Source organism: Pungitius pungitius, chromosome 6, assembly GCF_949316345.1.
Source record: "Pungitius pungitius chromosome 6, fPunPun2.1, whole genome shotgun sequence".
Lineage (NCBI taxonomy): Eukaryota > Metazoa > Chordata > Actinopteri > Perciformes > Gasterosteidae > Pungitius > Pungitius pungitius.
Window position 1 is genome coordinate 17,397,821 of NC_084905.1, and position 24,675 is coordinate 17,422,495.

The 24,675-nt window shown below is 43.6% G+C and overlaps 1 protein-coding gene and 1 long non-coding RNA gene across 5 annotated transcripts; both read right to left on the bottom strand.

Moving 5' to 3' along the window:
- Nucleotides 1–3,293: 3,293 nt before the first annotated feature.
- On the bottom strand, nt 3,294–12,364 carry LOC134131226 (uncharacterized). Of its 3 annotated transcripts, none has more exons than XR_009956629.1 (6): nt 11,743–12,364; nt 10,382–10,714; nt 9,761–9,829; nt 8,180–8,248; nt 7,522–7,617; nt 3,294–6,788 (listed from the first exon to the last, which is right to left on the bottom strand). It is a non-coding gene; the product is annotated as an uncharacterized LOC134131226 (long non-coding RNA). The 3 variants fall into 3 exon arrangements; XR_009956628.1 differs by having other exon boundaries at nt 10,382–10,573; nt 11,743–12,362; XR_009956627.1 differs by having other exon boundaries at nt 10,382–12,361.
- A 1,956-nt stretch (nt 12,365–14,320) lies between these two features.
- Nucleotides 14,321–24,035, bottom strand: LOC119195723 (transmembrane and coiled-coil domain protein 3-like). 2 transcript variants are annotated; one of them, XM_037450896.2, is made up of 4 exons: nt 23,771–24,035; nt 15,648–16,615; nt 15,393–15,528; nt 14,321–15,151 (listed from the first exon to the last, which is right to left on the bottom strand). In XM_037450896.2, exons 1-4 carry the CDS (start codon nt 23,843–23,845, stop codon nt 14,846–14,848), a joined length of 1,485 nt encoding a protein of 494 aa, XP_037306793.1. In that variant the 5' UTR covers nt 23,846–24,035; the 3' UTR covers nt 14,321–14,845. The 2 variants fall into 2 exon arrangements, with proteins under 2 accessions (XP_037306793.1, XP_037306794.1); XM_037450897.2 differs by having other exon boundaries at nt 23,760–24,035.
- Nucleotides 24,036–24,675: the final 640 nt, after the last annotated feature.

Below are 24,675 nucleotides of genomic sequence, written 5' to 3' on the forward strand. Positions count from 1 at the left end.
TGCCGTTTTCCAAAGGGTCTACAAATGCTATTCAAAGCAAGACGCGTGAGAGATGATGCGTTCGCACATAACACAGAGCCGTCCCTCAGAGTGTGAGGTCATATGCATGGAATCTCTCCTCTCATACTGTGGTCTTTGTTTCAGCCAGATTCAAAAAGTCCTACGCCCACGGCGACAGTGTAGACCTCAGGAATGTGTGCCTGCAATTGACAAATAACTCAGAGCCAACAGTTTCTTAACACATTTGCAATGCTGTGTTTTTCAACATGCTCCATTCATTTGAGTGGAAATGGTGGATTCTATGTGTTTGAAATGGATTTGCCCAAAAATGTGGACTATGTAAAGGATTATTTGTTGAATTTGTGTGTGTTTGAGTTTCTGATCCAGAGATGAAGCGAGGTCTAACAAAATGTTTGCTAACAGAGTCATTCAGAATCCCAAAAAGATGAATTTACTTAAGTAATATGTCACTAAGGTATTGGATGGAATGTTGTAAAAATTGGGATGGATTTTTCTGGTGGCCAAAACATGAATAAAATTAGTGATCCCCCGACTTTATGTTTGATTTTATTAGGTCAAATTTTCAATTCATCACCAAAGTCTTGCAGTGTTGTTGCCCCTCCGAACATCATCAAAGAGCTCGTTTTCATCTGTAGTCACTGGGAAAGTTGATAGATAGATAGTTAGGAATGAAAAGAAGACAAACATCTTTTAAACACATCAAGATTAGAAACAACGTAAAGCCGCCAACTACCTCAGGATGCCCAATCTGTCTAGCGAGTTGAGAAAAACCTGGTACGGGGAGCACTGGTTGCTGTTTCCAGGTGTTTCCAGGTGTTTCCTAGTGAAATACAACGCTGTCTGCAGTGGGTCAATAGAAAAGAAAAGAGAAATGAAAGGAGGCCTAAACGCAGACACAGACAGACCAGTGGTCCCCATCATACATGGCATGAAAATCTCAAATAAAAAAGAATGAATGTATGTTGATGGACAAAGAAAAAGTAAATGATTCTTCATACAACCACATGACCAACGCTCAAAGCAAAAGCACCATATATTGTTGAATATCTCAAATCAAATGTACCATTTTAATGGTCAACCGCTGTGCTGACTTAATTTGCTTGCGTGCTCCTTGATGCAGCAGAGGGAACAACAGGCTGCATAATTACTCTCTTGTGGCACTGTATCATTGTGACTGTCAGCTGGCCATGTAATGGAACCTCAGAGACATGAAAGAAACGCATTCACCCTACAATCCTCTTTACACCGAGGCTGTCAGCCTTTAACTCCGAGCATCACTGTGGCGCTCTGTGGTTGCCTAGCAACTGAAGGAAAAGAGGTGCATTTGAATTAGGGCATTTTAAAAGGTGATTTAAATGAAGACCTTGGTGATAAATGCTGCCATAAATCTGGAATTTTCCGCCGGCGGTTTGAATGTATTAGTACTGCAGGTTCTAATTCCGGTCATGGACGTTGCGGGTCACTGCGGCAGATCTTGTGCTTTCTGAGGCTGCGGCTCCTAGCTGGATGCCGGGAATATTGTTATGCTATAGAGCAAAAAGCAGCGGAAGGCCACATTTCCATGACACCATAAACAGGAAACGGGCAGGGCCCAGCGCTTCCACGGGACTCTAAATCAGTGTACAAGTTGCCAGAGAGGTCATAGCTTTCCCATAGGATGAGCAGTTCAATTTCCAACATTTAAAACCATACATGTTTTATGGTAACCATACATTTCACTCTCTCCAAGGATGTGTCCCTCTTACGCCCCCTCTGAGGCAGAGAGCCAGAGTGAAGCTGCAGCAGTCCTCTTGGTGGCCTCCTTCATGCAGGTCCCGTCCCCTACGGTCGCCATGCCAACCTGTGTGAGGAGGAGGCTTTGCTGTTGGAGCCCAAGCAGATTTGATGAGGTCCTGGGATAATTAGCAGCTCATTATGGAGCCGAGTGAATAGGCCATCAAGCTGCAGGAGCCACAAGAGAGGGCTCAATGGAGAACACACAGGATTGGAGCACACATCAAAGGGAAGCGTCCCCTTTTCACTTCACATAATGCAGAAGAGAGACAGATAAAATAATGCTCTCAGTACACACCTACAAATAGCTCATAATCCCCATTTCTACGTTCATGTGTGTGTGTAAGTGTGAGTGTGTTTAGGGGGGGGGGGGTAGTGTGTGTGCCTGTGTGTGGGTGGGTGGCTGATTGTGTGGCTGCGTGTGTGTTAGTATGGGTGTCTGCGTCACACCAATCCGAATATTTCTTCTCCTCAGAGGCCCCTAGTTTCTCCACAAACGCACAAAACCCATTCTCACATGCACCCATCTGAGAGAGATTATTGCACAAAGCTCAGAATTCCACTGCGGGACTACCGGAGATCCCCGGTTTACGCGAGGTGTCTACCATCCACATCCTTGTTCCTGTGTCTCAGCATGCGTCTGTGCCTCTGTTCGGCATGCAGAGAAAGAATTAACCTTACACCGGGCTTCATTTTGTGTGGATATGTGTGTCTGTGTGCTCCCTGTTGATTATGTTATCTGTTATTTGAAGGAGATTTGTGGCATGGTATGCATGTCATTACTTGCTTTAATGTGTTATTCCAGCTGAGGGATCATTAAAGGGACGGTAATTTAATTTAATTCTCTCTTCATCAGCATCCTGAGTACCAAAATCCTCCTGATGGGTGCCACAGTTAGAGTGTACGTCCTGTGGAGAGAAACTACTACATAACATGAATTGTAAATGAAAATGAACAGAATTATGCTGCAAAGCAGCTGCGCAAAGAAAATGTAGACGTGTTGAAAAACTAGCTTCTATGTAAAACTGTTATAACAGTAGAGGGCGCTTCTCTTCCCCACTGCTTGTGGTATTCTTGTCACGTGACACTGATGTCTCTCGTCCCCTGTGTGTTAGTTCTATTATTTTTGTGAAATAGTGGCATGGTTTTTGACGAAATGAAAATGAACTTACACTTACAAAACATGCATGATATGTGTTTGGTACCATGGAGGCTGTGTGAAGTGGTGCACCCTTCCAGTATGAAAGAGTGCAGCGCCTACACCCTCTGGTGGTGCTGAATGTGCAAATGTGTGCAGTATTCATGTTATATTTAGCATATTTATTGGAAGCTGCATTACGTTTTCATGAGGTCAATTCTTCTGGTGAAAATTTCTAAAACGAAAGTAAAGCAGTATATTCTAAATGTCAATATGTTACTCTCGGGAAGTTTCAAATTAATTTGACTAATTTCTAGGTACTGAAATGGGCACAAACAAAATGAATCACATCAGTTGCAAGTTGATTAAAAAGTATTGTTTAATTTAAGAGAAAGTGTCAGACAAAGGCACGTAATGCATGAAAATTCAACTGATTGATCGCTTAATGCACCAGAGATGAAAAGACAATGTAAACCAGATCTGTAGGTAAAACTTCCTCAAATATGTCAAAACATGATTAAAACAAAAGATATGACACAATCAGTAGACAACAAACATTACAAACATGTTACGTCAGACAAACATTTAAAAAGTGGTCCGTAGCTTCACTTGAGATCATAATAATAGGCAATGTTCGTAAGACAAACACAGAATAATACATCGATTGGTCAAAAATTGGCTCGTTCATCGTCACCTCTGTGATCGGACATGCGTAGTGAAGGCTCTTCGTTTGCTTCCTCTGCAAAAAACTGGCCTCTATCACAGTATAACACATCTCTCAATCACATTATTAGTAAAAGACATGACTTAAGAAATAAAGCGAGACTCTGGACTCTGGGTCTGTGCATGTGCATGTGCATGTGCGTGTGTGTGTGTGTGTGTGTGCGCCCACGCTGGGGAGATGGCGGTGTTGCGGTTGATATTTCTATGCTATCAGCGCAGTAATGCAGTGGAATTGATTTTTGGCCCTCCAGAGAGATGACAGCTGGTCTTATAAGAGTCTCAGAAGCAGCTTCAGTGGTTATGGATCTCTCATGCCAGCATTAAATGACACTTAACGCCCAGGACGCCCAACAGCAGTCGCACCCTGTCACTGTAAAACATAAAATAAAAACTTTGCTCGTGAAAAAAACATCTTAAAATCAGAGCTCTTAGAAATCAAATATATTGCACTTTTCATATCAGTAACAGTAAACGTAAAGAAAAAAATGTAAGGGACGTCTGACCACATAATGCAGACAAGGCAAGGAGGATTAAAAAGAAAACAGGACGTCCATTGCCTCAGTGCTTCGTCCTGTAGATTTAAAAGATTAGTTCAACATTCATGGAAACAAGCCTCTTGTTGTTTTGGTTTTTCTCAAACTTTTGAGAATTGATACCACTCTCGTGTTTCTATGCTCAATATGAAAGCTATATGAAGCTACAACCAGTAACCAAGTTAGCATAGCTCGCCATACAGACTCAAACAGGGGAAATAGCTCGCCTGTCTCTGTGCGAAGATCTATATTTGAGCACCCCTGAGCCGCTAAAAACAAACCAAAAAAAAAAAACAATTCACAAGAAATTGTTTTTTTACATCGGTTTGTGCTAAAAACAGTAGATGTTTAGATGCATGTTAATTATTTAATTTCAGAGGGGCCAGTAGGTGCAACTTAACTCTGGACAGAGTAACACTGGTTGGCTCACTCTGTTTTGTTATTATGCTAAGCTAAGCTAAGCTAACTCTGCAGGCAGTAGCTTTACTTTCACTTGTTCAGATTTGGAAAGTATTGATCTTCCCAACTAACTTTTATGAGGGGCCGTTTAGGACTTAACTACTGAGACACTCTCACACACACTACTGAGACACTGAACACTCTCACACACACTACTGAGACACTCTCACACACTCTACTGAGACACTCAACACTCACACACACTACTGAGACACACTCACACACACTACTGAGACACTCTCACACACACTACTGAGACACTCTCACACACTCTACTGAGACACTCAACACTCACACACACTACTGAGACACACTCACACACACTACTGAGACACTCTCACACACACATACGGGCAAAGGTGGTTTGTCAGGACATTTTCCCCGTACTTGCTCAAACCATGGTTTATGGGGACACACCTTTCCCTTTGTCCCAGAGAGTGCTAAGAACTATCAAAATGGTCCTCATGATGTAGGAAACAAAGCCTACTGTTCAGAATTAATTTCTGGTGAAAGAGTCAGGAGATCTTAAGACTTGACATTCTACAGGACTGTGGGGACGGGGCGGGATGGGGGCGGATTCTATCATGATGGCGACTTATAAAGACCACCCTTATTTATGAGGACATTACCGGTACACATACACAAACGTGACCAGACCCTTGGTTATGAGGACCATCGTGGTTTAACAGGACGTTACCAGTACACATACACCAACATGACCAGACCCTTGGTTATGAGGACCATCGTGGTTTAACAGGACGTTACCAGTACACATACACCGACATGACCAGACCCTTGGTTATGAGGACCATCGTGGTTTAACAGGACGTTACCAGTACACATACACCGACATGACCAGACCCTTGGTTATGAAGACCATCCTGGTTTAACAGGACATTACCAGTACACATACACCGACATGACCAGACCTTTCGTTATGAGGACCATCCTGGTTTAACAGGACATTACCAGTACACATACACCGACCAGACCCTTGGTTATGAGGACCATCCTGGTTTAACAGGACATTACCAGTACACATACATCAACATGACCAGACCCTTGGTTATGAGGACCATCCTGGGGATGGATGGCTATATACAAATACGTGTGTTTATCAGGGCCCCTCCCCACCACAAAATTAGACGGCTTTTATGTGAAAATACATTTATTGTAATGTATACCATTATCAAACATTAAATATTGGCAATATATATATATATCTGCTTAAGTATTGCGTCAAAAGACACAGTAACAAGTGCAGTAAACTATACTGCTTCAAAAGACGCAGTCACAATTGCAGTACATTTTACTGAAAATGGAACTGTACATTTTTCTCAAAAGTTGTACTGTAACAGGTGCTTTAAAGAGGTTTCTTGGACATATTCTCTCAAACTAAATTTCCCTTTGTGGACATGCGTCCCCTGTTCCTTACAAAGTCTCTAGCACTGCTCTCACTCCATTTTTTGGCCAAGTGTCCCTTCAAAATGTGGGCCTTGGAGTGTTTCATCACCGCAGACACTTCCATTTTTCTCTATGACTTATTTACATATCTTCATCTACATATAACACATTTTCCTCGTTCATATTATTATAAAGACAATTATACATAGGTAAGATTGTCATGTATATCGGCATTTTGAAAAAACAGCAGAGAAAATGCGTTTTGGAAATACATTAGTTGGACAAAGCTTTATGTTGCGATTTTTGTGTGAAGCCGGAGCTGTTCATAAAAATGGCAAGACATGTGGAAAGATTCAGCCCAACCAAAACATTAGATTTTACCACACTGGCTCTAACTTATCATTAAGAGGCAAAAATTGTGGTGAACAATGTGGCTTTTTCATTCTTCTATTTCAAATTTTCCTAAACACTACAGTAAATGCATTTACGAAGAGTTTTTTTTGGTGTCCGCTTAAGTAGAAACCGTATCGCTGTAGTGCTACATTCAACAGTTACTTGGTATTTTTTTTTTGCAAACCCTCAAAAAATAATAAAATAAATTAAATCTGATTAAATGTTGTGCGGCAGGGCCGATACTGCACTTTTGTAACTGCGACCCTGAGGGACAAGTAGTAAGGGATGAGTCCTACCTTTGGAGCTGGTGACCTCACCTCTGGTTTCCAGGTGAATTGTCTTTCCTAGAGAAAATAAGTAAAGCTTTATTAACCTGTACAGATGTATTTAACCTGAATTTACAGCAGAGTAGTAATCGGGTGAACGAGTAGTAGCGGTAACCAAAAGGAACAACAGCGCTGCATGTTGTTTACGAATTGATATAAATAAATAAAAACACCTCGGTCAGAAGTGAGGGAACCGTCAAGCATTCCACACATTCTCTGTCATTACCTTACTTGATGACTCACACTGATCAATCGCGATCGAACCTATTGGGCACCCCTGATTTACAGAATATAGAATAAACAAGGTATCTGAACTGGAGCCTGTATTTCACTGTATATACTTCTATTCGAATCCTATTTCACTAAATATACTATATACACACACACATATACTCTGTATATAATTGTATTATGTGCATTTTTTCTTTATTTAATATGTTCTTCTCTCTTTTCGTGTTTTGCATATTTCATTCCATAGGGAATACTTTTATATTATGTTTACTATGTAACCTTACCTACGGTTACACACAAATTTCCCCTCAGGAGTTCTCAGGTGACCAGATTTAGCTTATTGATTGGTCCATTTAACTGGCAATTGATTGCCTGGTTTCAGACTTTAAGAAGAGCAGCGTGATAAAGTCAGATTGTGTTAATAAGAGTAACAAAAGGGAGCTACAGTGTATGGTCCAGAGTCCAATCTTATATGCTGTACTACTAATGGATACTATAAGACGACATATTCATTACATACCTCTTAATCCAAGGACAGGATGAGACTTTTCACCATCTCCATCATCGTCATTGTCGTCTGGATCTTCCTCTCCAATCGTTTCCGGTTCCAATTCATCTAAAGAAAAGCATGTTTGATGAGCACACTCACCCCATCCCATGACCTTGAACATACTAAAAGCACACTGCAATGAGAAAAATTTAAAGGTAGTATACATTTATCTTAGTTTTAAACGTTAAATCACTTTGTACTGTAGATGGTAACAAATATGAAGGTAACTCCAGGAAAGGCATGTGAGTGTTTGTGAAATGGTGATGGTTTAGCTCAAATTTCAATTAAGCAAAAAAGAAAACGTGTGTTTATGTGAAACTGATACTGACATTTACATGTCCAACCAAGCCATTTTAGACTTGATACTGGTCCTGAGCAGTCTTGACAACAATACAAAGCCAAGATAGATGCACTTGTGAATTCATGGTGGCACTGAGGATCCACAAATGTAAATATAGTAAGACAAGGAATGAAGAAAAACAGAAAAGTGCAGTAGCTATAATACAATTAATAGCCATGAGAACCAATAGCCACTGAGCAATCCCCGGAAGTAGGCCGATATGTCAGGTAGGCCTTCCCCCACCCTACTCCACAAAAACCAGTACGCAATTTACAAAGATAAACTCACCATTTCTTTTTCTCCCAAGGCTGGAACCACTTGCTTGGGCTCAGGATTGGACAGTTCTTTGCAGGGTGCCTGAGAATGTACAGAGAAGATGCACACTGTTGTCATATAACTTCTGTAGCGGTTTGGGGAAGACTCGTTTCATGTCTGAGGTTTTGCAGTTATGAAGTTCTGTACATCGTCGCGTTTACAACTGTCCTTTGCGCTTGGCGTCGCTCAAGGCGGCGTTCCGCCCCAATGCGCACAGAGACCCTTAACCGTTGTCACAACAAACTGAGAAAAACCCCCGCACCCCTGAAAAAGTGTGGATTTCTTTCCCCTACATACAACTGGGTGACAGCCGTGCCGTCACCGACCCGTCAGCCGTACCACTAGGCCACATGTGTCAAACTCAAGGCCCGCTGGGCCACATCCGGCCTGTGAATGAATTATCTTTGGCCCGCATGATCAAATCTATTTACTATTGGAGCTGGCCCCCCGATATAGGCACGCATCACCATAATACTACAAATCCCACAATGCACTCTGTGTGTTGTTGCGCATTCGCAGTCCTGCGAAAGTGCGCCTCACAGTCTGTATTACATACCACTTGTGTCAACTTTCACCTATCCCAAGACCAACTGACAACTTTTTACTCGGTTAATTCTGTGGTTTTTCCCGTAAAATGAAAATACGAAGCGTAGCCGCTAAACCGGAAGTACGTAGATTTTTGCAGTAAGAATCGACGCAACCGTCTGTAATGACAGCGGTTACCAGGGTAACAAGAGGAGAAAAGTTCATTAACGGATATAAATAAATAATCCTGGTCTGACGGGATGTGTTAGCAGCAGTAGTTGACTACACTCGCTGCTCTTGGCTCTGATATTTATTGTTCACAGATTGTTTTGCTTCAGTGAGCAGAGCAGAGACAGTTTAAGGAGACGCAGCGTAAACGTGTTCGCATCTCCACCAGCATGTGACAGAATACGTGTATTTAAACAATAGATTTAATCATATTGAACTGTCGATGTTATTTGTCTAGGTTACATATGTTGAACTCGCGCCCGTCCAGTGCAGTGCGTACGTCCCACCGTCAGCGAACCGTCGGTCGGCCCGCAAGCTCCCCCTGTCAGCCGTTCGCACATCGTCAGTGGCCCGCGTTCGGTCGAAGTCGGCAGTATCTTGCCAGAACCTGAAATGAGTTTGACACCCCTGCACTAGGCGGTCAGCGCCACCCCCCCACTCCCGGTCAGCCGTACCGTTAACCATCTGCTCGACCACCCCCTCCCCCCTTGAAGTTGTAAACCTAGGGGAAACACTAAGCTAATATAAAACCAACTTGTCCTCACAGAGCAGGTGTCCTCACAGAGCAGGTGTATGCTGTGCTCATCGTCTGACACAAAAGTGCCACTACTGATGAAAACACGATGGAAAATGATTAGTCAGGTTTGACAATTTACCTGCTGTCCTCACAAGACACCTTGACAAGACAGAACTTTCCTTTGACGACTATTCTAAAAACATGTCATTAGTAGGAAGTAGGCCAATATGTCCCCCCACCCTAATCCACAAAAACCAGTACGCAACTTACAAAGATAAACTTACCATTTCTTTTTCTGCCAAGACTGGAACCACTTGCTTGGGCTCAGGATTGGACAGTTCTTTGCAAGGTGCCTGAGAATGTACAGAGAAGATGCACTGTTGTCATATAACTTCTGTAGCGGTTTGAGGAAGACTTGTTTCATGTCTGAGGTTTTGCAGTTATGACGTTTTTTAACATTTTAACCGTCGATCACAATAACAAACTGAGAAAAATCCCCCCACCCCTTGAAAAAGTGTGGAATAAAAAAAAGTTCCCCCACAGGGCGACTTCGCTAAAACACGTGTGCGCATATGTCCGTATACGAGTATTCTAAAAACATGTAATCAGCTTCTGTTTAACTTTATACTTCTCCACACTTGAGGTCAATGTCAGACAGTCATGTCCTACAGTATTCTCCCAATGAGCCACATGTAACGTCTTGTGTGTGAAAGAAGAATACTTTCTAACTCATATGATTGACAAAATGCAGCTGGTTGACGCAAAATGTGCCCAAACCCATCTTTTGCTCTTAGAGCAGCTAAATACAAAAGCTAAAATCACTGCACTTCAGTTTTACTGGGACTTCAAGGACTGGTTAACTTCTAAAAACACATATTGGGGAATAAAAGGGAACATAAACTCACCATTGAGGGCCATGGCCAACAATAATCCCCATAGTTGTACGTTATCTCCTCGTCTGGAAATATCTCTTTCACAGCAAACAGGCACAAGTGTGGCCTTCCTCTGACAGTATTTTCTTTTACTCTGCAGTTGGGGTTTATGTGGTCATCATTTGCCAGTCGTCCAGTGTTCCATCCTCTTTCGAAGAGTCTATGCTGAAAGACAAATAGCCCAGATAAAAATTACATTTTGTGGGATTAAATATTTTCTTGTAGAAAAGATTTATCTCTGCCCAAAATGATGTGGTCCACGGCATCCTGTTCAGGAGTCTCTCCTCCTTCTCTCCATCATGTTTGCTGCAGTAGTTTTCAGAAAACATAGACTATTAAGTAATAAACAAATCAGTATATATAGATAGTGAGAATAGCTATGACAATTACATTAAGTTGGATAATTGCTAAGGTCACAGAATATAGTGCATTGATGAAGGAGCAGCAGGATGCCCAAAACTTATATATCCATAAGAGATGGATTTTATAGGTCAATTGGTCTTAATGTTACCCCTTTAAAATTACTTCTGCACAGATCACGCGCTATTCATAAATGGATCACTTGTTTGTCCTCAGTCTTACATTAAAGTAACAGTACTGCATCCTGCTGTACAAACCAGAGAAAATTAGCTTGTGAAAATGAAATATTATTTAACTGGAAGTACTAACTTCTGATAATGAAGTTCTAAATATACACAGATGCAAGGAGTTCCAGTAGATCACCATTAGAAGCAGTAGCCTTTAAGGTGCTTAACATTAATATATTTCCATATTAAACAGATTCATACAACTTACACCTTCTGAGTTTCTCTCTTTCACCAAACTAAGCCTAGCTAAGTTAACTTTAATAAATCAAAAACACTTTTTTGCCTTCTGCCTTGGTTTTTCTAATACACTCCAGCAATCACTACGGTCTGGTAGAAATAAAACCTTCATTTAACATAGTAAAATGTGAGAATTAGCCCACTCAACATGCAGATCTTCAAGGGTCTGAGCAGCAGCCCCAGCTCGGGTGGGGGTAGGTTGCGGGGGGTGTGCTCAGGCGGGGCTGATTTAGCGACCCTCGCTCTTCAGAGGCAAACGTTTAATTATCAAAAATAAAACGCCATTTGAGTTAAATTTAAATCTGTTAAATCAAGCACCTTAAAGCTTGATAGCAACTAACGTTAGCTAACGTTAGCTACGTTAGCTACGTTAGCTAACGTTAGCACAACTGGACCCGGATCCACGGCTCGTTACAACATAGACAAGTTAGTTAGACATAGCAACCGAAATACCTACAGCTTTCACTGTAGACACGGTTTATTTAATGCATCGTTAAAATATTCACTTACCAGTTTAGTTAAATTGAGTTGATAGAGGTGACTCTGCCCTCATGCGGAGTAGTGACGATCGCCGCCATTGTTTCTTCATTGTGAGTTGAGAACTTGGCCGAGGGCTCAACAGCCAATCACTGATCAGAATCACCCTGATTGACGTCAAGTAGAGCCAATCACTGATCAGAGTCTGCCTGATTGACGTCAAGTAGAGCCAATCATTGATCAGAGTCTGCCCTAGGCAGTAGCCAATCGACTGACGATACACTGATACACTCCGCAGTAGAAAAAAAAAAAGTAGTGTCGGATATAACACACTGTGAGCACACACTGTCATACACTAGAAATCGGGTAAAACCGAGTTATGGAGACATGCCGAGAAAAAGCGGGAGGTGGTCATTTACGGCTTGATAAGCGCGGCTGCAGTGCTTGACTTGTGAGGACATGGCCTTTGTCCTCACACATCCGGTATGTCCTCATAGAGTAAGTGTGTAAACAGGTGAAATGTCCTCATAATCCGGAAATACCAACACACACTACTGAGACACTCTCACACACACTACTGAGACACTCTCACACACACTACTGAGACACTCTCACACACACTACTGAGACACTCTCACACACACTACTGAGACACTCTCACACACACTATTGAGACACTCTCATACACACTATTGAGACACTCTCATACACACTATTGAGACACTCACACAGCATCTCACTATACAACATGAGAGCATCTCACTATACAATGTGAGAGAATCTCAGTATACAGTGTGAGAGCATCTCACTATACAATGTGAGAGAATCTCAGTATACAGTGTGAGAGCATCTCAGTATACAGTGTGAGAGCATCTCAGTATACAGTGTGAGAGAATCTCAGTTACACCGGAAGGCATCTCAGTTACACCGGAAGGCGGAAGCAAAGAGCGCTGATTTTGAACAGCGCAATGCGCCAATCATACGCGCCCTTCCTTCATATGCCTTGAAGTCCGAGCTTGCCCGTCCAAATTTATAAATACTACCATAATCAAGGGACGGAATGTCATTTTAGGACGTTTTCAGGCGAGAAATTAGGTGTTTAAGCAACATTTCGGCGGTCGGTTTGTTAACATTCAGCCATCGTAAAAAATTCCATGGAGGATGTCGGAGACGTGAGGCGTAGTTAACGGGACCATCTGATGCCCCCAGCACCGGGCGGTCAGCCTCATCTCACGCCGCAGACAGCAGCCTGTTCTCGGCCAGACTTCTGTGAAATTGACTACTTAAATTGACACCTACTACTAGGGGGATGTTGGACCGTCCTGATTTGCAATGCCCTGACGCGTATTTGTCCTCCTTTTTTCTGGAGTTGCGCTGTGAAAACTGTCGCCCCCCCCCCTCTCTGGCCGTAACGTCCGCGCCACCCCCGCTAACCTGAAACGACTTTGACACCCCTGATTTAGAGCCTCACGAAATATTGTCCTTTTTTATGGTGTTATGGATATGGTCACCCTACATTGTATCTACTTTTCCGTAGCGGAGACACGAGTGGATCTTACAATAGAAATATTCATTAATTAATATTTGGATTTTAATGTATTATTTAATCGATTATTATCCTTCGCTTTGAAGCTGATGCCCTGCTGCCGGTTTCCATGACGGTCTCCCCACAAGACCTTTAATAAAGACACGATTAGTTTTATTCCACTGATAGACAGTACAATAAGCGCGCACACTATGGATACAGTCTAGTTTACGTATAGTTTATTAAGGTTATGAATTTAAACTCTGCTCGCAAAATAGCCATTAAACAAACACCAGTCTCAGATTAGAGGTTATGAACACTCATCCTAGTTATACTATCGTATATATAACCGCTACGGAAAAGTGGATCGAAGCGGAGCATTTCACGGATGTCTGGCCGAGAACAGGCTGCTGTCTGCGGCGTGAGATGAGGCTGACCGCCCGGTGCTGGGGGCATCAGATGGTCCCGTTAACTACGCCTCACGTCTCCGACGTCCTCCATGGATATTTTTACGATGGCTGAATGTTAACAAACCGACCGCAGAAATGTTGCTTAAACACCTAATTTCTCGCCTGAAAACGTCCTAAAATGACATTCCGTCCCTTAAATATGGTAGTATTTATAAACTTGGACGGGCGACCGCAGACTTCAAGGCATATGAAGGAAGGGCGCGTATGATTGGCGCATTGCGCTGTTCAAAATCAGCGCTCTTTGCTTCCGCCTTCCGGTGTAACTGAGATGCCTTCCGGTGTAACTGAGATTCTCTCACACTGTATACTGAGATTCTCTCACACTGTATACTGAGATGCTCTCACACTGTATACTGAGATTCTCTCACATTGTATAGTGAGATGCTCTCATGTTGTATAGTGAGATGCTGTCTGAGTGTCTCAATAGTGTGTATGAGAGTGTCTCAGTAGTGTGTGTGAGAGTGTCTCAATAGTGTGTATGAGAGTGTCTCAGTAGTGTGTATGAGAGTGTCTCAGTAGTGTGTATGAGAGTGTCTCAATAGTGTGTGTGAGAGTGTCTCAGTAGTGTGTGTGAGAGTGTCTCAGTAGTGTGTGTGAGAGTGTCTCAGTAGTTAAGTCCTAAACGGCCCCTCATAAACTTTTGACCAGAATGCAAACCGGCTTGTTTCCAAAGATGTGAAACTATACTTCAAAGGTTCTCAATGCATAACTGCATAAACAAGATACCAACCATAAGGTTTTGAGTTTGTGTGTATGCGTGTGTTTGTGCTATCAACAGTTTTAAATTGACCTAAAACAAAATGAGAAAAAATAATGAAAAGTGAGTCTCGTGCGTACTCCTCTTCACCAACCTTGAATCGACTGTTAATGTCTTAAGAAGATTCATAGCAATGCCTGGAGATGTTAAAAAATGCAGTTATATAAATATTATTTTAAAGTTTAAATGGAAATTGTTAGCAACAGACATTCAAGTTCTTGACAATAAAAATGTAATTTTAGTCCAACTTTAAAAATAACAATACTGTAAATGTGTGGCGATCGTGTCTTCTGACGATTGTACAACCAATCCTCTTAGACAGTCCTATCCTGTCAACAGAAGGCGTCCATGTTTCTGCAGTATTATTATCAGTATATTTCACTCTCAGGCAGGCCCCAGCAGCCGGTCTATGGCATACTGTAAACGGTCCCAGTTCTTCCAGAAGATGGTCAAAAAACAAACTCCCAGGAAGGTGGCTACTACGTGGTGCCGGCTCCTCATCATTGGAGCCGCGAACTTGGCCGCAGTGGAGACGCACACCAGGATGACGGTAATGATGGCCAGCATGATGTTGATGCACTTGCCCAGCAGCACTCGGGCGTCACGGCTCTCAATCTGGACCGTCTGCTGCTGCTGCTGCTGCTGGATCTCCAGCTTGGATACCCGAGTCTGACACGACTCCAGGGCCTCCTAATAAAGACAGAGAGCGTGTTCAAGGGTCTTCCCAAATGGCTTACAGTTATTCCTGGAGACAGACAATGTATCAGCAGAGGGACATGAATGTCAAATGACAAACCAGACTAAATTGTTAGTGTTATCCGACGAAGGGAACCATTAGACAAAGGGAACCAATACATTCACTTATGGTAATAGCAGTAACAAGAGGTGATCGTAGGTGAGCGTCGGCATAAACCAGTATATCAGTACATACCTGAATGTCCCTGGCCCTTTCGTGAGCCTGGTAGGTTACCCTCTCCTCAATGCTGGCCAGCTCCTGCTTCAGATAAGTCAACTCATGTTGGTGAAGCTCTGTCAGGTCGCTTAGTTGGTCTTCTAAACGGTCGTACCTGGCAGAAAGCACAGGAATGTTAGTTTAAAATGATCATTCCCAGTAGCATGTGTGGAATTCTATAATGGTTCTCTATAGTTGAAGGATGAAATATATACTAAGTAATAATTAATATACCTGTATCTCTCATCCTGCAGTGTTTGGCTGATGATGCCATAGTCTCTCTTGAACTGAGCCTTTACCTCCTCCATGTCTTCCTCCAGCTGACTCTGGGCCTCTTTGATCTCCCTGACCTCCTCCAGGCTCATTGCGAGTCCGACCTGGCCGTCTCCCTTGGCCTGCTGGCCCGGCACCGGCTCTGCTGTCACCCCTCCCCCCATCGGGTTCCCGTTACTGTCTGCTGAGATGGAGGCGCTACCCGAGGAGCACTCATCGTCGCTGAGATCCTTGGGCTTGCCCACCATCGAGGTGCTGCTGCTCAGCCCCTTTCCCGCACTGTCGGTGGGCAGCGGAGAGGACGCGTCCAGCGTGGTCTTGAGGTGGGAGATGTTGTCAGCGCTGCCGAACCGGTTCCTGATGAGGTTGGCGAACTCTCTGGGCTTGCTGAAGAAGAAAGGAGGGGAGAGCGACACCCCCGGGCCGATGGTCTTGATCTTGTCCATGGTCGGGTGTCGGCCACTGCCGGTCATGTCTCTCAGCAGCTCCCTGGGAGACTCCCTGGGTAAGGTGACGTGTTTGACGGTGGACGTGCGCGGGGACGGGCTGTGGTGGACTTCGCTGTCTTTCATCTTTCGATGGTACTGCTCCAGCTTCTTTTGCATCTGGGCAATGTTCTGAGCCGACTTCTGGTTCTTCTTCTCAAAGACTTGCTTGATGCGACCGACGTGCAGCTTGTCCGCACTGTTCACGAGCTTCAGGTACTCGGCCACGTTTTCGTCCCGGGCAGTTTGCTCTATCTTCAGCTGCTCCGTGACTTTCAGGATCTTTTGCTGGAGGTCGTCCAAGCAAGAACGACTACGCTGGACCTCGAAGCCCGGAGCAGTACCGGGACTTCCTTCACTCACCTCAAGGTCCAGATTGTTCTCTGAGGAACCACGACGCATTGACCCGGATATGCTCAGGGAACTTCCCTCAGTACTCCGGTCCTACAAGGAAGACAAACGACAATCAGACACAGATACTGGATTAGCAATGGAGCATTTGCAGGGATGAACTCGCACTGTGGAAATCTGTTTAGCCATCAGGAAAAACTCTTCTTCTTCTTCTCCTCCTTAGGTTGTCCGCATAAGGGGTTTCCTAAGCATGTCATCCATTTACTTCTTTTTTAACAACCCGAACCGCAACCAATCCGGCGTGGGAATCAGATTTGATGATCCACATTAGGCATAAGCTGTATGCCCAAGGAGGGGGAAAATGCTTGGGTTAAGGGAGGAAGGCTGATGGACAGGCAAACACGGAAAGAACATCCAAACTGCAAACAGAAAGGCCGTGCCCTGCTCAGGCTGAACACCAAATCCCAAACCTTTCAGCCCGTTGAGTGCCAGAGGAAAAAGGGCAGATTTAAGTTGCTAGTTTGACAATCGTTTATCTTCTTTATGATAGAGTTTTTTACCGTAGCTCAAGAAATCACCAGATTCTTTATATGAATGGGTTTGCGGATTGTGAAACTCCTATTTCAAAAAGTAAAATTAACAAGAACGTGAACACTTCATGCCTATTTCATCTACAAATGCATTGCAAAATATGTGTGCACAAATGTGGGCTGTGGTTACTGCTGAGTAGCTTTGCAATATGAATGACATTTAACATTGAAAAACAAAAATATTTTTTTACTCAAGTTTCCTTTAGTTTTTTGTTGTTTCTAAGCTTTCTCTTTATTGCTTTCATATTATTGCCACAGTCAGACCATATGGGTGTGTATGTCAAGCTCTATTCGTAACATCTGTTATTGTTTAGCACCCAGAATTTAATCCTCTTTATTTGCAGGATTGTAGACAGATGACACAAATGACAAACGTCTGATAACAGCTATCAATGTGCGTGAAAGAAATGGAGCGTGCATTTTATTTGGGTCGAATGTAATGTCCCACAAGCCCACAGGGCACGGGACATCCCTTTTACAGTCAATTCTCCTTTTTCTGATAAAAATGTGTTTTTGATAGTTTTTAATAGTTCAAGCAAAATCTGCTTTAGACTTGAGGAAGTGAAAAACAATAAATATGACTGCTTAAACTATGACAGGAAACCTTACATAAAGAGGAACCCGAACAGGGATGTGAAGGCAGAATTTAATTAGGTTTTGGTGGCCCAACAAATCTTGCAAGTTGACCACTTAAACACCAGTGTAATGACAGGAGGACTAAGCTGCTCAAGCAAACACAAAAAGTGTTGTACAACAAGCACTATGGGCTGTACAGAGCTGCACTAATCCTTAACAAGTGTAATACGACTAGTTTTAAGTAACTAAAAAGCTAACGCAGGCATGCTTAGGGCTGAATCCTGCTTAGCCAATCACCAGGCAACGGTTGGTTACATGTGGCGAGCGAAGTCCCTTCACAATTCACCCATGCAACTGCACACAGATGCTTCTGGATAAAAGACTGTCAAGACAAGTATTAGCAAGGGATAGGTTGGTCACACATGCAATTGTACATTAACATTGTTACTGTGAGTTACCTCACTCTCAAACAACTAGTCAAACGTGTACACGAGGGTTTAGCAATCGTCTCAAACCCAACCATGTGTTATTAGAGTATGGTATCACTATAATGCACTGCTCTAAAGTGTCTGTCCGCCCACCACTTTGCTCCAGACAATATGGACTGCCAAAATTTCCGCAGACATGCACTTTCCCCAGAGGATAAATCCTGATAGCGTCAATGATGCTATATGACTTTTCCTTTAACACTATGAGGTGGGAGAAATTCTTCAAAACGTTCCAATATTTGCATTACTAACGAGAATTTAGTTAGAACAGTTTTGGACTTTGACCAAAAGCCGATGGGATTTTTCAGTTGAAATTGGAATTGATGCAGAAAATAAACTCTGTAACAACAATCTTTACAAGTTAACAAAACTTTTAAAGCCTAAATGCGGTTGCTTGAAGTAAAGAGCTAACTGCAATAAAAAAATTAAAAAAATAAACCAACACGCTGAACTTATACAAAGGGCGACACCTCCTAGGATCCACAAAAATTTACAACACGCTTAAATAGGACGGCAAACATAGTATTTACCTGCTTAACAGCACTGCCTCAAAGCAAGTACTGTGAACTCCAGTATAGTTCTTTACATTGTTTTACTACAGTGCCTACAAGCAAACTGTACATGACATATCGCATACTCATTTATGTTTAGTTTGTAACGGGAGAATGCCGCGCTTCTTTCCACAAGCATGCCTCGGGTATTTCTGTGTCCTCGTCCCACTCTCTCCCCCCTCTCTGGCATCTGTTCTCCTTCGAACACAGGACTCTTTGTCCGAAGAGAAAAAAGCACACTTTGTCACGTCCTACCTCTGCTCTGTCCAGGACTCCGATGCGCGAGCCACTGAATATGGAATCGCTGGTCTGACGTACGGGGCCCGAGGAGCCCTGCTCCCGCTAACGATCCCTCCGCAGGGCATGCAGTGCCCCTGGTCAAACCGGTTTGTCAAACAACTGAAAAGCGGAGCCTGATGTCTTCCTGCTTCAGGGGGGTGGAGGGAATATGTATGTTGCTCATGTTACTCAACTCGCCTCAGCTTTTAAACAACAAAACACAAAGGGCTGCCTGTTCGGGCCAGACGGCTTAGACCGTACGCGCTTCAGTCGGTGCTGGAACGGAGCGAGCTCCTCAGGCGCACTCCCGACCGCCGACCTTAACTATGTTCAATGTTCTGGGAAACGCAGGACGCGGGGCCGCTTATTGCCTCAGGGCTGCTGTGATGTCATAGGTACAGGATCACCTGTAAAACAAGATGGGAATGGGACCTGGCAGCCATCGATCGAGCACTGCCGAAGGCCTGGAACGAACCAACAAACAACCCTGGAGTAGTAAATGTCAGGCCAACAGTGTACTACACAGCTGGAATTTTCTTCGAAAGGCAAAACAACCGAAAGCCTGATTCATGAGAAGAGCTCAGATACCATAGATAACGTGACCCAGATGGTTAAGACACACACTCAAACCCCAAAAACCAGTACGACCTGTGACTATGTTTTAGAAGAAAGAGCAGATTTACTTCCACGCTGACTATCTTCCAGAGAAATGTCGGTCTCTGCAGGAGTGCCTCTCCTAATTGACTTCTCATGCTGATAAAAAAGGTCCTCTCAAATCTGCCGAGTAACCGAACTGCTTTTCACTCCCTTTCCCCTAAACCCTTCTCCAGGGATCGTTGAGGATGACACACGGTGATGACTGAAGGTCTACGGCGAAGGGTGAAAGTTTAGTTAAGTTAACTCGGATAAATTGTGCCGCAACCGCACAGCAGATGGCTGCAGTTAAGTCAAAACAGTTGTCAGGCCGGGTTTGATGCGATGGAGGTTCCATCTGCAGCCAGTTTGACCTGGACGATTGTCCCCTTCACACAGTGAACCCCTGACTGTGATTCTTTTTCGGTGATGTACAAGCTCAGCTGTGTGAGAGACCCATGTGTCTAAACAATCTGGTTTGTCACCATCAAGGTGAGAAAATTTGAAATAATGGCGCCAGGCGGCTGCCCACTGCTGTTCGACTCACCCGTTGGTACGAGCGTGTTGGCAGAGCAGGAGACCAGAAAAAAACCGAAGCAGGGAGACAAAGAGCGACATGAACTTGGACAAAGGCCCACATTATCCCAATCCTTGTCATCATCATCCTCATTTCCAGCAACAGGGTGCCTCCGTTACACCTCAGCCCCGGTTTGAGCCCCCTGTCCCCCACGCTGCCCTACATAGCAAGCGGCGTCTGTCCCGCACCATGACCCATTTAACATGATGTGACCTCGCTAGACAGCATAGTATAGAGCTCCAACTGCATTAGCCTCAATCTCAGCCCAACAACGGAGAGCTGTAGGGCTGCTCTGCCTGAAACGACGGGCAAAACATTACCAGCAATATAGTAAACATTAGATTAAATATTAAGTCAAAAGAGGCACTGCAGTGTGTTCTCATTTCGATCAATGCCCAAGTTGCTTTTCAAGCAATAGCACACAGTAGTAATAGTAGAATAAATATTGCCTCAGATTAGGAGAAACTCAGGCTGTTTCTTCAAAAAACAGCTGTGCCTCCGAGAATAAGGGGGGCGGGGGGGGCGTTTTCTTATGCAAACAGGAAAGCATTGTACACGATTCGAGGAAGTAATGTTTGCAAGTGCTCAGAATTGCAGCTGTAATCGGGTGAAACCATCAGGTCACAGGTTGTGCAAGCATTCGGGCAAGTGAAACTACAAAAACAGGTGTTTATGAGACTGTGGTGTTTGGTGGAGAGGGCGACCATCATTCTCTCACACACCCCCCCCCCTCCACCCCGTGTAAACCCCAAATAAATACACACACACACACACACACAGGGGGGAAAAAAGGCCTGACACACTCATTGGAATGGAACAAAAACGTCCCTTCAGCAGAGAACAGAGCCACAGAGGGGAAGAAGCCTGCGGTGCTTATTGGTATTCCCTCCAGCTGATCCTCATATATATAGAGACACTCTCCCACTCAGAGCTCACACAGGCAAACGGGAAGGAAGCCAGAAAGGGAGAGCGACAGGGAGCACATCTTTGAGTCCGAAAGCTGATCAAACTGCTTCTCCCCCTCCTCCTCCTCCTCCTCCCATCTGCATCCCACAGCTGCCTTTGCGGCAAAACTTTCATTGCAAAACCACTCTTTAGAGGCCAATCAGAATGCCCCCTTGAAATAAAAGAGGAAATAAAACTAGCAGAGTTTGAAGTCTTGAGTTCACTGAATGACTAATCCCCATGAGTTCAGAGGGGAGAATTGCTTATGCCGTAATTTGCTATTATCTCATAGACAAGCCGGTCCAGGACTAAATCAATAGGCCAATAACACCGCTTTAGGATCTGCCCCCCCCCGTGGACTGGGGAATTATTGAATGGGATTCAATTGAGATATATATATGTATGCAGCTATATTCCATGCACTCATTCACAGGCTAGGGAGTGAATAGATCAAATGATGTAGCCGAGTGGGTGAGCAGTCAAACAGCTAATTAGCCATGAAAAGCAAAATAGACCCCCAAAAAAGCAAATAACTTTGCCAGTTAATAATTCACAACATACAGGACATATAGCGTTGAAAGGTTAGTGTTGATACTAATGTGTTGACATTAACCTTAGGGAACAGCTATATGGAGTGCACAAGGTTGAAGAAAGACTGAGAAATGGCCCCCACATTTCTACAGAGACACCTTCCAGTGAGGGTTAAAGACTCCAACTGAGGAGTTACATCATATTTGGCCTCTAACCCACTGTGTCTGCTACACAATGGCTTTTTTGAGGAACAAAACTGGAATGCTATCTGCTGCCAACAAAAGGAAGAAAAGCATTATCACACAGTCCAGTAACGAGCCAAATCTTCTGTTGAGTTGATCCATTATTATTTGTTGGTTCTTTAAGCAATTTTTTACTTGAGTTGCTTGTGTGTGTGTGTGTGTGCGCATCTTTCACGCCTTACTCTGGAGGACAATGGTGGCAGCAGGAGAGCTTTGTAAAAAAGCTAAAGAGGATGAGGAATAAGCTGCCTGAGCTCCCTTTCCCTGTGAAGACCGGGGACGGGAGTGGCTTCCCTGGAGGCTCATGCATATACTAGGAAGCGAAACAACCTGCTGCACGATACCTGACTGACTTTCGGGTTGCACAAGACTCGCGCTTGACGAAGCGTTCCTCCCCTCGGTGTCACCGTGCCTCAGAGCCCCTGGCTTGAAATGCATATATACGTTTTTTTTCTTTTTTCTGGGCATTATACATTAGCAGTGACAAATGATTCGTTGATTTTCCCTCAAAGGGTGTATTGAAGCTTGTTATACATTTTGTAATTGACTGAATTCACTACATTTATGTGTAAAGGCATAAAATAGGTTTTGGTTTTGAAACCCCATTTTGCAACAGGCTTTGAATTAATATTGACAAAGCATTAGCACCATTTATATCCTTCACTCATTACAGACTCGGTATACAAGTCATCTGTGTAGTAAACATTACATTAAACTGTTACATATTTGTACATTCTGAGTAAAATATGAATTAGTGTTCTTTCAGAGAAGATCCTTCTACATCTACTTAATAACGTAAGACTTATATGCCAGGATATAAATGATTGTAACATGAGCCACGACTCTAAGGTGGGGTCAGGGTGAATTTTCAGCCTTGAATAACAAGGTCGGGCGTTGAGTCATTGGAGCAGCCACAAAAACCAAAACAACACAAAGGACTGCAGTAAGTACCTCGGGTTTCTGAGGCTGTAGACTCTATTGTGCTGGATGTGGAAAGCTGTGTCCATCATATTTGTTTGGAAGATAAATTCTTATTAGAAGTGTCTGCAGAGCGATACAACGCCACCATAAAGGGACTCATTCACATGAAATGGAACAAGTAACATCCATAAAAGTACAAAGTTTCATTTGAAGTATTCCACCCAGGACTGGCTTACTGTACTTTTTTGAACTTGAAAAACCGAACCAGGCCCGTTTTCACAGGTCAGGCACTGTACTTTTTTTCCTGTTGGCACTTTGTATGCTGACGAGCTGAGCTACCATGTTATAACATTACAATTACCACCCGATCTGTTCCGTGTAACTTGCAAGCATAAAGTTGATTAATCAAATCATCAATTGGATATACTTGCAATTTGCAAATGCATGTTTCTTGGAATTAACCTGTTTTGGACGCATTTTGGTTTCGGGGCACGAGGTAGCCATTTTTTCACGGTGGTATGGGAGTTTATTGAGCAATGTATAAAATATATGAATCGATTAATCGGTATGGCACACAATCGTTAGTTACCCCAATTGTGTTGCCGGGCTGAACAGGGCCGCTCAGATACCGTCAAAATATGTGGACACGCCAAATGATACGTTGTGTCCAGCCCATTTACTCCTCAAAAAAATGAAACACCCTCACTTAACAGCTACAACACCCCCATAGAATAAACCTTGCTTTATTTACGTTGTGTACCTGAATGCATCACAGGGTGACGCGCTCTTTGTCGCGGAGAGACGTGCTTGTTTTTTAACCAACGTGACGTGGATTAAAGCAACAATGTAGCGCCGGTACACGAACGGAGCCCACGGACAGAGCCGGGCTGTAAAACACACTCACATGATACTCACCATCCGGCTGCTGAGGTATTTCTCCACTTCGGATAAACTTCGCACGGACACGTTGGCGCTGGGCATTATGATCATAACAGTAATGCTAATAATGCTAAGAATTATCCCGTGGTAGTGGTCGGGTCGGGTGGGAGGCAGGTGGGGGTTCTTCAGCTGAACATCGGTACTGGTACACAGTGTTCGCCTAATCTTGTCTCCATGTTGAGCCCCTTTTCTATCTCTCTACACACACACACACTCACGCACACGCACACGCTGTGACTGCCCCTCTTCAGCGTACAGAAACTATGCGTGAACCCAGACTCCGCCCCCTTCTCGCAGCAGGGGGCTGCGCCCGCGCGGATTAACGCTTTCACCGCCGCGGAAGTAACATTTGGGTGTTTGTGGTAAAGAGGAGTTTAACGGTGTTCCCACAATGGCGTTTTTGGATGTTGGATGTTTTTTACTTCAACGACTCTTTTAAATAATTACAATTTTAAAAAATGGGTTGGTTATAGATTTCCTGTGGGAAACGCACGCAGTAATGAAAGTTTATTAAGGGTACTAAGAGGAGCAGTGATAAGCTTCCACCTAAACCTTTTCCCTACGTGGGATGAGGCTATATTTTGGGCTATTGTGTGGTGTATTGTACACGGTTACTTCAGGTGAAATAGTGAACCGTTGTATTGTTTTGGGGGGGGGGGGGTAATTACTCACAATGTCTTTATTTGATATCAACTATAATCAGCTACAACACTGAACATGGCTGGGATGTTGTTTTAGAATTATACTTTTTTTTTCTTTCATTTATTTGAAAATTCAGCATAAGAGGCCCAGGAGGCCGTGGGAACAGTCACATTCATTCAGCTGGGAATGAACTAATCCACTGAGCTTCCAACACAAAAACCTATGTTGCATCACAAACT

Coding starts and splice junctions, on each gene's coding strand:
- LOC119195723 (XM_037450896.2), bottom strand. CDS start 23,845: ATGATCATAATGCCCAGCGCCAACGTGTCCGTGCGAAGTTTATCCGAA. Junction 16,616..23,770: donor AATACCTCAGCAGCCGGATG/GTGAGTATCATG, acceptor TCTTCCTTGTAG/GACCGGAGTACTGAGGGAAG. Junction 15,529..15,647: donor CTGCAGGATGAGAGATACAG/GTATATTAATTA, acceptor GCTTTCTGCCAG/GTACGACCGTTTAGAAGACC.